Here is a 13,167-nt window from a genome sequence, read left to right on the forward strand (position 1 = left end):
TACTTCTCAAACAGTGAAATGTGGTCTTGGGCCAGGAGATGCTAGAAGGCAGAGACAAACTATGACCTGGGTCTTACAGCACCAACTTAACTCAATGGTAGTAAGTTAAATGTTTTTATATATTATGGAATAGAAATGAATGAATTCTTGGGAAGAAGCATGAGGTTTTGGAGAAATTTTATTTATCCTTGTGGTGGACTTTTTCAGGATGGCCCTGGGTGAAGCCATTTTCTCTCCTCTGTCATTAGAATGACTTCAGAAGAAACTTTGAAAAATGCTGATATAAATAAAAAACAAAAAAACAAAAAACAAAACAAAACAAAACAAAAAAACACCTGGGTCTGGGAGTAGAAAGACCTTTGTATTCAGCTGGTAACTCTATGGCATTAGAAAAAAAAAATTAATCATTCTGAACCCAATATTTTTGTTTAAAAATGGGGATAATACCTATCTTGGAAGAGACTTGTGAAGAGTAAGGTGATGCAGAGATAGTGCAAGACACTGAGAAGTTACGTAACTTGCCCAAGGCCACATAACAAGTAAGTGGTAGGACTAGATTTTGAACCCACATCTGTTCTGTCCTTCTTGAAGCCCTTGGCTTCTTTAGATTAAGTCTGGGATTGTCTTCATATAGACTGAAAGTTCAAAGATAATTAGAAAAAGTTAAATATTCTGTTCAGTTATTTTTAACTCCCTAGTTTTAAATTTTACATTGCTCATATCAATCTTACCCCATTTCAGATTTTCACTATCTCATATGTAACTTTTTTTTTCTAGTGGAAGAATGATATGCAGAATTAGGCATTGCCATTATTCATCTCAGATTTTCTGGGACGGCCTTTATTTCAAAATTACACACCATTGAAATGCCCTGAAAAAAGCCAGTATTTCTGTATCCAGATTCTACACCAGAAGCAGGTCATCATGGTGTATTTAGGAAACATGGTCATCACACGTGTGGATATACAGGAGGCCCACAGTGTACCTTGATGTGTTTGGGTGTACTGGTGGAGACCATGGGATAAAATATTGTAAACCACAGGACTAGGAGTGCCTGATTTTGACCTAGTAAATTCTTGATAGTTAATTACCAGAAATCTGTATTGTTAACAAGTTAATAAGCCTTGTGGGTGAGTCACATGCACAATGAGTTTGGAACTCCTGATGTAGGAAATAATCCCCTTAAGAACGAGTCCTGCATATCAAAGATGGCCACTATCCATTTTCTATTAGAGACCTTTGTAACCCAATAATCACTGAAGTTTGAAGATTATATAATCACTTAGAGGTACTTATAGAAAGAAACAATCTAGTGTTGCAGAGTGACAGGACCTATTCAGAAAAATTTTCACTTCCCAAATGGTCCAGAACATTTTCTGTCTCACATTCTTATCCGTCAGTGTTTTTATTAAACCAGAGGACTCTGCAAGTGGAGAGGAGGCAGGACACACACCACATCTATTACATAGAGATTTATGGAAAGTAATGTAAGATGGCAACCACCCATCACTGGAAGTTGCAGCTTTGTCTTAGGGAGAATAATGGACTTTTCTGAGGTCATCTATTATTAGAACCCACTTAACTTAAAGCAACCAAAACTACTGTCAACATGCTTTTAATTTAAGAGTTAATATTCTCATGGTGTGTTTTCAACTGACAAAATATCTTACTGTGTATCATAAGATATATACAGACTATGTAATTATACATATTATATAATATATAATACATATATATATTAGTTTCTAATATTAGCATCCATCAGAAAGAGTGAATTTGAAATGAACTTGGATGAGGAATAATTAGAAAGTAGGAAACTTTAAATATTTTGTAAATAAACAACAACGGATGAATATTGAATGAGTCAGGCAAAAACTTATTAAAAATTCTCAAATGTGGAGGCAGGAACTAGTACATCCTAGGAAGTGAGTTGGCCATAAACTTGAGCTCTATGCTTTAATATAGTCATACAGACTCCAGGAAAAACGGGCTCCAAATGAGTAAAACGAATTATGAAGTCACAAAATCCTGGCCAATCCCACATATATTTCTAAAACAGTCCAATATTCTTCTAGTTAAAATAGCTGCAAAACCTCCACAGAATGACTTTGGGGAAATGGCCAGTGAATATGCACCACTGAACCTTCCCACTCCCTCCCTCCCAGCACTTCCTTATTAATAGTGCCACGCTTTGAGAGCCACTTGAAACATGAAACATTATTTTCCTCATGGATTACTTTATACATAGGCGTAAAAATTCATTTTCTAGAAGATGGAATGATATTCTTACCCGTTTCACAGCTGGGCCCGGTGAAGCCTTGCGGGCAGGCACACACATTAGCGGCAATACAAGCTCCTCCATTCCTGCAGCCATCTTTGCAAAATGCTAAAAATAATTCAGACACATGACTTGAGCATTTTAGAAGCAAGTAGTTCAAGATATTCCAAACCCAGCTTTTCTTTATTCTCTTGGAGATGTGGACACCAAATTATATATGTTATTATAATTTCAAATTCCTGTAAGACTTTCTATGCAGGTAAGAAACTTCAACCTGATTTGTAAAACAGTACTCTTTTCAACGTTAAAGAAGTATTTCACCAGTAAAATAATACACTAAACTTTCTTTTAGCAAAAAACAGTAACCTCACATAAGAGGAAGTACATGAGAATTAGAGTTGTAACTCATTGTAACGGTCCAGCTTGAAATGAACACATGGAAACTGTCCTGGAGTTTTCTTAAGGAGCAAACTACCATTAGACGCTGAGATAAAGAAATAGAAAATGACTGACTCCTATGAGACTCTGATCATTCTACACACTGGCCAATGTGCCATAGTATTAGAGAAAGTTCTAAATCAGTCTTTCACAAAGTTATAAATCAGTCCCAGTGATGAACTGGCCAATGGTAAGAATTGGCTGTAGTGGTCTTTAGAAAGAGCCTTGCATTCCTCTACTGAGGACAGGTCAGGATCCAGGGTGACCTTTTGAGATATGTTGCCCAATTCAAAGAAGGTGAGAAAAACAAGATGGGTGAGACTGAGCACCCTTAGATGCTTTTGTTTCCACTTTAGCTTGTTCTTTGTTTCTATAAGGCTCAGCAGCCATTCCTCAGCCTGGCAAGATGTGTAATGGTTGAATTAGACCAGCTTGTTCCAGGTATTGGGGTAAAAGCTTTTTCTCAAGTTTTCTGGCATGTGCTTCCTCTCATTAGTTAGGATGTACTTTCTCAGAGCGGTAAAATGGAGACATCTGGGATTCTGGTGCTGAGGTAAAGGAAGGGGCACAAAGAGGCCATTTAGCCTCTTTAGTTGGAGGTCCCAATCTGTCTTCATCCCAGGCAAAAAGAATACCTAGTCACCAAGGCTTTGCAAAGAGATTGAGAATGTAAAGCTCATAAATAGTAAGGGGTCCATCTTCTAAAACGTGTGTGTGTCTTCCTTGGAATACTGTGCAAGGACACAGCAAAGGACTCAATATTTCAGATCCTCCATCTACACTACTTATCTCTCAGCTTCTGGCATTCCCAGCAGGAATACACACATGAACTAGAGAGTCTTCATTCAGGCAACCTAGAGTCTCAACTTCCAGCAGAAATTCTGGATCCATGAATGTTCTCCTTCCTTCAAAGATAAGAACTACCTGTCTGCATCTGCTCGTGATTGCAAGAGTTCTTTATGCTCTAAGCTTTACTCTTCACGTTAATTACGAATTGGAGTGAAAGAGAAATGAGTGAGAAGTTGGGCTCCCAGATGAAATTGTAACCCCTCTCCCCTGCCAATTCTCAGTATATCTGGGTGCTTTGAGGAAGTCCGAGGCGCTCAATTACACTATGTAATGGGCTTTAAACATCTGGCTTTTCTCAGACTGTCTAGTTTCTCTGGCAAAATCTTTTGGGATTTAGACCTCAAAGTGAGAAGGCCTATTCACATTGCTCTAAATTAAAGATTCCCATAGACTTTTAAAAGCAGAGTAATCCTCCAGCCCATTGCTGTCTGCATCCACTGTATTACTGTCAATCAGGTCTTAAGACCCATGCTCATGGGCCAAACCTAGTTATTTCCTACCTCCCACATACACAGTGTCATAGCAAATTGATTTGAGTCAACTCCAGGATAACGGGCACATATATTTGACAAGTGGGTAGTTTTTATACAAATCGTAAGAAAATCTATTTGCCATAATAAGGAATATGGACTTTAGTCTATGGGAGTTTGTGGAGTTTCCAAAATAGAACCTCTATTTCCCTTATGAAGTAGGAGGTAAGCCCACATGATGAAGGAGCAGAGGGCACTGGTGAAAGAGTAAATTGGTGGATGGCGGTTTACTACTGCTGGATTACCCACTGACAGAAAGGAACATCTGGGCTCAACAGGACTTTTAAAAGAATTATTGACTGGTATTGACAAACCAGCGAAAATGGGAAACCACAACAAGTAGAGACCCAATAGTCCCAGCTAATTAGTACTCAACAGCTCAAAAGGGAGTAGAGAAGAAATACTGTCAGACGGACCCTCGGTAGAGATATTTCACAGTGGATTTTGGTCGTAGAACAAACGGGTTGACTGTATGGCCGAAAAAACATAGTGTCATGTTTGGATTCAAAAACAAGTATTCGAACCTGAGAGGAGACTGGCAAATGGAAAGAAAAGGAAGGATCAGAGAAATTCATCTACTTCTGTGGCTGGTGTGATGTTGTTAATTGTATGTACCACACAAATGAAGGTCAAGAGTCGTGGAAAGAACTGAGTGGGCAAACTGGAAGCAGAAGGACTTGGGGTAAGACGATAAAGAGTTGAAGCTTGAGATTTCGAAGTTGGAACAGTTCTATACAAAAGTGCCTGGGTGTGATTATGGGTGTGGTCTGCCGGCCAGGAACAGAGACACTGTGGTGGAGGTCAAGGAATGCTACGTCAACGTTGTTGAACGGTTTGGCCACATAAACACTGGCGTAACCCAGGAGGAAGACTGTGAGCCACACCGCAAAGCTCTCAGTGGCTGCGGGGAGTACCCGGATGGGAGATAATGGTGATAAGAAGGAGTGGAGGGAGGTGAAGATGGACTACATGATCCTTAATATCCCAAGTGCTGGCATTTAAACCGTTTACCTTTGCACGTGGTTCCATTCCCCGTATAGCCTGGCTTGCAAACACAGTTGTGTCCTCCAACAGTGTTGAAGCATAAAGCATTTTCATCGCAGTTGTGCTGATTTGTGATACACTCATCGTGTTCTGAAATGAGAAATACAATTTTGTTACTCAAAGATAGATTTTCAGGGGCGCCTGGGTGGCACAGCAGTTAAGCGTCTGCCTTCGGCTCAGGGCGTGATCCCGGCGTTACGAGATCGAGCCCCACGCCAGGCTCCTCCACTATGTGCCTGCTTCTTCCTCTCCCACTCCCCCTGCTTATGTTCCCTCTCTCTCTGGCTGTCTCTATCTCTGTCAAATAAATAAATAAAATCTTAAAAAAAAAAAGATAGATTTTCAAAGAGTCTGCATTTTAAAATGTCCCGGGGTCTTTGGTTATTGCATGGTATTTCTTTCAAACACAGATTTCCACACAGTATCTATTAAAGAAGAGCTCATGTTTTGAAGTAGTGGATACTCCTCTTGAAATACACACATAGTTTACACACCCACAAACCTTGAATGCAAAAGGATTTGGACAGGAGACCTATGAAGAGGAGGAAGGAATGGAAGAACAGAGGCAAGAGTATGAATCACTCTCAGAAGTAGATCCCAGAACCACTGTGTATAGTCTCTGTGGTTAATATTTGTGGGAGTTTTTCTCATGAAATAAATCTGCTACCTAACTCTTCATCCTGTACCATGAGAAGGGTGCTAGGAAAGGATGTGAAATTGTATTGCTTCATGAATCCCAGCCTGCAGAAAAATGGAGTTGAAACTCTGGGAGTCCGTAGGGTGCAGTTATCCGCCACACCCATACTTCCACACATAAAGATACACACGCAAATCATTAGGAAGTTCTCTTCTTCTGCAAAGAAAGTGTCAGAGTTCTGTTAAAGAAGACAACTTGCTTTTATGATATGTGCAAATCCAAAGTTTAAAATGTATAGTTGATATGATACTTCCTTTCACTGTGGGCAACTTGACACTTTAGAAAGCACTGAATCATCTGATTCTCCCAGCACCCCTTGGGAGAGGCAGAACCGATATGATTACAACCATTTTAAAAATGAGTCAATAGTGGCTCAGAGTGCTTAAGTCGCCTGCCCAAGTTCACAGGAACATTAGGTAGCATCAGAATTCTAGCTCCGTGTTCAGCAAAAATGTAAATATAAGGAATAAATACAGTGAATATGAGAAAGGAAACAGATCTGACATCAAAATCAAGATGAGTAGGAAATGAAATATAAGTGAGGAAATGTATACAAACTAGTTCAGCCAAATCCCTACAGTGGCACTACTTAATCACTTGGTCTCTTATATAAATACTACTTAGGCCTAAAATTAAAAATATATTTTAATACACTTACATGAATTGAGCTATTAATTCACTAGGATATAAATCATCAAAGCAAAAAGAAATATTTGCCTTTCATTTTAGAACTCTTTATATTCTAGACAATATATGTATTATTCCAGACAACATAATAATAATGTATTTATAACTTTGAAAAAAATTGCTTTGGGCACGTTTAGATTAGAGTAAAATCACTTATTTCAACTACTAAAATAGAATGCTATGTTTTTTTTCAAATAAAGATTAGCATTTTATGCCCTTATATGTATAAGTACAAAGTTTTAATAGTTTGAACTATAACCCTGTAATAAAATTCTTAGACATTATTCTCAGTAGTCTTTCAGAGGAAGGAGAGCTCTCAATCATTAAGGTTTGAGAATTGCATGAATAGATATCTTATCCTCCAAATCCCTGGCTGAATTTCCCCAAATTGTACAAAATTCCACCTTTATTATCTAGTATTAGAAACTTTCGTAGTTTTTTATAAATTCATGCCCATTGATGATAGCTTAGAAAGTACCCGGATTACACATAGGTCTCCTGAGAGGGGCTACTGTTGGACCACTATAAAATTTCAGAGGGCCAGGAATGGGCAGTCTACCTACTTCTGGGTCTGGCTGCCTGAAGCAAAATAAATCTACACTCTGAAGTTTGCACCTGCTGCCAATTTTCTTCCCAGTGCAATTCAAAGTGCTGCAGTTAATCTATAAATCTCTATATGGACAGCCGTAGGCTCTTTAAAGACAGCTGCTGATTGATTTGATGCTGTTTTCATCCCTGCCTTGGTTGTCTTCTTAATTAGACGGAACTCACTGAGTAGAGGACGGGCCTAACAGGATGCAGCTTAGCACCCAGTTTGATGATTCCCATACACATTAATTAATTACACAGACTGGGATCTGGTTACCCCTGTTGTCATTTACTCTTGAGGTCACTGAAATGAGTAAGCATGCTCTTGAGCAATTCGAGGGTAAAGAAAGTTTTCAGGTTTGAAATACAGCCACGCACACCTTTACACATACCGTTCCCTGTGCCTGAGGAGCCTGCCCAACGGGCTCTCCTGGCACATTCCTACCACTTCTAAAGATCACATTAAAAAGTCTTGTTTATGTGCAAATACCTTTCTCGCCCCCTTCATAGAGTTAGGGGCTGCTGGCTGCTTTCGCCAGCACCATATACAAGGCTCTGTTATTGTATCTTATCAGAAATGTCTACTTCTCCTTGATTCTCCATCTTCGTGCCCTTCCAGAAACTGTTAATTTTTTGGACAAGAATTTTGTATTTTTATTTGTATTTTATTTCAGCATTCAAAGAATGTTTCTTAAATACATAATTAAAAGAATAAATGACCAAAGGAAGAAAGCTAGAAAATGCTTCCTCTGCCATTATAATTCAAGCCAATCCCAACTTGTTCAGTTGTAGACAAGATGCCAAACAGAAGGCTACTGAAAATCTAAACTGTTTTTTTTAAACTAATTTTACTGTGGTGGTTTTTGTTTGGGATATTTCAAATATTAATTAAGGTAGCAAGACATACTTTGAAAACAGAAAATATTAATTCCTTTACACTGTCACTTTAAAATTTTTCACACTACTTAAAGTTGGTTATTCTTACAACCATCAACTGACAGTAAACTGTAACCTTAGGAAAAGTCTTTAAAAATGCCTATGTCTCCGGGAGCCTGGGTGACTCAGCGAGTTAGGTGTCTGACTTCAGCTCAGGTCATGATCTCAAGGTCCTGGGATGGAGCCCCAGGTCGGGTTCCCTGCTCAGTGGGGAGTCCTCTTCTCCCTCTGCAGCACCCCCCACTTGTGCTCCTTTTCTCTCTCTCTCTCGGTCTCAAATAAATAAAATCTTTATTAAAAAAATGCCTATGTCTCTCAGAAGAATTAACTTTAATTTGATAGCCCTGCACAAAACAGAATGTGAATGAGGCAAGGAGCAGATAATCTATAAGGTCATCTCAACAAATAGTTAATTATTGCTGCTCTAGATACAGTTTTGGTCAAACGTCAACTTCTTAGCCTTTCCCTGACTTACATATCCCTAAGGACACCACCAGCAACCCACCAGTCAGCCTCTCCTGTTTTAATACTTCTTCCAACATTTGTAACATACAGTAAGTTAAATTAAATAAGGAGGGAATATTAATTAAGATAAAATTTAAATCAGTATTATGCCACAGTGTTTGAGAAGAGCATGGCAGGATGCAGTAGTAATGAATTTCAAGTGTCATTTCATATATATTGAAAAGCAGACATTTCAGATCTGATGTTCACAATATCCAGTTCTTAAGATTCAATGTTATTTTCACATCCTCAGTTAAAATTTTCTTTGTTCATGTGACACGACAGTCCAGGTAAAAGCTGCGATTGAAACCAAATACACCTCTCTCTAACTCTTCTTCACCAAAAATATTAGCATATGGTTATTTGAATCAAAACTGATCATATTCTGTATCCATATATTTTAAATTTAAATAAAATGGAAAAAATAAAAATACAGGAAGAAAACATCACTCAACAGTACTACACAACAGTAAGGTAGTTGTCAATTATCACAATACATTATACGTAGAATCAATAATCTTACGGCGATAGCTGGCAAAGATTTGTCCGATGTGCCATATGTGCATGCATCTTTATGCACTCTGTAAAACTGATTTCGTACCAGTGACAAGGGTCAATATATTAAAATTCCTCTACAGGAAAAAAAAGTGATAGTATATACACTTGGATTTATCTAAATGCAAATGTCACATAGAACAATAATACTTCAGTTTCACTGATCAGCTCCTAACCTGAGTAGCTTAATGTCTCTAAAATCATTTTAAGACTCCATACCCAACAGGTCATCGGTCATAGTTACATACGGTCAGACTTAAATTGAGCTTGAAATCTGGTATTCATATCGAGCTGTTTTCAGAATGAATGTACTATCTAGAGACAAAACGGCCACGTTAAAATTCACATAGCTTTTCTTACTACGATTTCAACACAGACATACACTACACATAGCAATGTTCTATTCAAGAATCTCACTTAGATACAAAATGCAAATCCTACAGAAAATAAGAGTGAAAGTAATTTAAATACAGCTACACTTCAGTTACATACCGTTTTCTTCAAGGTCTGTTGTGTATTAGGATTTTCTTGGGATTAAAAATGTGATTATGAAAAATGTGATTACAAATGGTAGCTCCCTCAAAAAGCTTATAGTTCGGGAGATAAGACAAAAACACAAATACCTTTAATACATGGCTTTGTTATGAGAAATACTGAAGTAAAGAAGAAACCTCTGTTTACAGAGAGCTGCAGAGATCAAAGGGGGAAGAAATCATTTCTTGTTGGGTCAGACGGGAATTCAAGAATGAATTCACGGAGAACGGAGCATTTGGCGTGGACACTGTTACGTGTGCAGGGAAGGTGCAGATTCCAACCTGAAACAGCATTCATGTACTTGCTTCTTCTGTTTTTGAGATCTTGAGCCTTTGCACATTTGAATGAACCCGAATGATTTGTAATGACCATAGCTATGATTCAGTGCTTACTACATACTGCACACTTCGTAATACACACCGTCTCATTTAATCCTCCTATTAATTAGGAAACTTTATCATTATTAAAAAAAATTTAAACTAGGCTTGGGGAGGTCAAGTAGCTTGCCTCGGATCACACAGCTAGTAAGCGGTACAGCTGTAAATCCCAACAGCGGACTCCAAAAACTAGGTTATTGATTGCCAGGCAGTAAGGCTGCCTGACATATTTAATGTGTGTGTTTTTCCCGATCTATTTTTTTTTTATCCCAGTGTTTTTCTTTGCAATTGCCCAGAGATTTTTGGTTTTAATGTTTACACCATTTAATGTCTTCTTGTCATACGTGGAGTCCTCCATTGCTTCACAATTAGGAAGTTCTCTCTTTTTTGTATTATCTAGTATTCTTTGATTTTTAAAGATTTTATTTATTTATTTGACAGAGAGAGAGAGCACAAGCAGGGGAAGCAGCAGAGAGAGTGGGAGAAGCAGACTCCCCACTGAGCAGGGTGAGCAGGGAGATGCACATGGGGCTCGATCTCAGAACCCCAGGATCATGACCTGAGCTGAAGGCAGAAGCTTAACAGACTGAGACACCCAGGTGTCCCTATTATCTAGTATTCTTAAGACTCTAGGAGCGTTATTAAAATTATAGAACTCCTTAGGGCAAAGCATTGAGGTAATTTCTTTTCATACTAAAAGCTGTATTTTTACAAGATTGACAGTTTTTAAAACAAAAGGAAGATACCAATATGGCCAAGTACAAAAGCTTGCAAAACAAAGTGACCAGCTCACAGAACTTAGACTCAAGCACTCATTCCCTCAACTGAAAAATCTCTGGAAGATCAATATTAATGCAATTTGGCAAACAGACACCTCTAGTATCCAAGGGTCCTCTCCTCTGACACGGGGCCAGGCCCTGGTAACAAAGTCCACTACTTCCCGATAATTCTGCTTCACACCCCCAGCAGTATACTAGATCCTCTGACACCTTTACAGTCTAGATTCTGCTCTTATGGTAGCAGATTATAACATGCCTTCACTATCCTCAGAGAATCTTTCTTTTCCTCTGATGGATTTTTTTTTCAGTCACAAGAATTATACTGTCTATGCTGCAACTTCTACTCTCCTGTCCAAATCCAGAAATGTTGGGGAAACAGCAGCTATCATAACATATAGATGTTAGGGCCACAAAGAAAGCTTCTCCCCCTTCCCTGACCCAACTGTTTCCTGGAATATGAATTTGCAATGAGTAAATTCTCTCTTAGAATGTGGCAGAATATGGCTCTAAACATAGTGACAACCTACCTCGGGTCTTAACTATTATCTGCTTATTAGAGACTGGGAAACAAGCTCCCTCAGGCTTAAGCCTGAATAAATCTCGGAGCAAGAAAGCCCACAGAAGTGTAAATTATTCTCGAGGAGCCGTTAAATAAAACCATCAAACTATTTGTTCAGAAGGATGATTTATCTCAAAAATGTAGAGCTGCTTAGTCATTTTCCTCTTATATTTCTGTAGACCAGATTGCTTGTCGTAAGATAACAATGAGGTTGGGCAAACTCACCCATGGGTTTCACTCATACAGGTTCCCACCAAAGTAACCTACACTGGCGGGTGAAGAGCATCAGAACAAGACAGCCCACCGGTCTGCAATACTGAGACCTCTTATTTTACTCTAAAAAGAATAGCAACACTGTGAGTCCTCAGATAAAATATGCCATTTCTATTTATCAAACTAAACAACTCTTCGGACTTGCCCACAGCTCCTTACTACATTCACACAATAATTACTCTATGGAGAACTTTTCAAAATGAGCACAAACTGAATTTAAAGAATGTACAGTATTACAATTCAACAAGTGGTAGACGGTTTGGGGGTCTATCAAAAAGTACTGGAACTCCTTCCTTCCCTCACCCTCCTTCCTTGCCCTCAATGTTCAGTGGTCTGGTATACAAAGACATTGTGTTCACTGTCGCCAGCAATACATATCCCTGCAATCAAAACATGCATGTCCTAATGACTACTGACTCTCAGGGACATTGCTGCAAGTCACTGGATGGTTTAAAATGTCCTCCATCAACTGTTCTGTACTAGGACCATAACTAAATATAAAGGACAACGGAGAAAAAAATGAGAAAATTATGTACTATTTTAACGAGAAATAACAAGGAGGCAGTATGATATGTTGGTTTTCTAGATAGGATTGATTTCTTTCTTAAGGATTTTATTTACTCATTTGAGAGAGAGAAAGCAAGCATACACATGAGTGGGGGGAGGAGCAGAGGGAGAAGCAGACTCCCCACTGCGTGGGGAGCCCCACTCCAGGGAGATTCCAGGACCCCGAGATCACGACCTGAGCCAAAGTCTGACGCCTAACTGACTGAGCCACCAGGAGCCCCTACACGCACAGGCTTGATTTTTGATGTCACTTTTTCCTAGTTCTCATTGGCATTGAGAAAGTAAGCCAATCTTTCTAAATTTAAAATGAAGAGATTAAGACCTAGATTAGAGAACTGTTCTAAAGAGTAAACTTACACGACGGGTGTAAAGATTCTGGCAAATAACAGTCACTTGATAAATATTAGTTACTTTCTCATCTTATTATCTACTTCAGTGGGAAAATTTCTTTTGCCTTTATTAGCTAAATAATGTCCTTTCTTTTCTATTTCAATTCTGTGGAGAAAATGTAGATGTCTCACAGAGCTTTCTCTTTTCATAATCTTTTCTGAAATCAAATGCATTTTGGACATTTCTTTGATTTCCAAAACGTACTACTCTCAATGGTTACATCAAGGGGAAAAAAATGCCTGCTATCATACTTACCAAAAGCTATTCATTTTGTTTCTTACAATTACCTTACTTATTCACTTTATATTACAGAGAAAAATCTACCACAATGTCATTTTAACAGAAACCTAATTTTAACACTATTAAAGGGACTAGAAGAAATTATACCTTAACCCTATTCAATGCCCACATTGGCAGCAAGCCCACTAAAACGCATTTTGAACACCCAAGTATTTTTACTCACCACTCAAGTTTCCTGCTCACTGACCACACCAATTCAATACTGACTTCTTGTTATTCTTCATTGTGTTTGGCAACTAGGAATTTGTTCAGACTTCTTTCCTCTGACATGCTTGGTTTATT

General features: G+C 38.5%; 1 protein-coding gene across 1 annotated transcript in view; it reads right to left on the bottom strand.

The window, feature by feature from the left end:
* NELL2 (neural EGFL like 2) overlaps nt 1-13,167 on the bottom strand; it is a 231,083-nt gene that overhangs the window by 85,668 nt on the left and 132,248 nt on the right. Inside the window, exons 11-12 of the mRNA XM_008704714.2 lie at nt 5,107-5,229; nt 2,291-2,386 (exon numbers count right to left, since the gene is read on the bottom strand). Coding sequence (XP_008702936.2) covers nt 2,291-2,386; nt 5,107-5,229 — 219 coding nt within the window. The remainder of the gene's footprint in view (nt 1-2,290; nt 2,387-5,106; nt 5,230-13,167) is intronic.

This window comes from Ursus maritimus, unplaced genomic scaffold, assembly GCF_017311325.1.
Source record: "Ursus maritimus isolate PB19 unplaced genomic scaffold, ASM1731132v1 scaffold_26, whole genome shotgun sequence".
Lineage (NCBI taxonomy): Eukaryota > Metazoa > Chordata > Mammalia > Carnivora > Ursidae > Ursus > Ursus maritimus.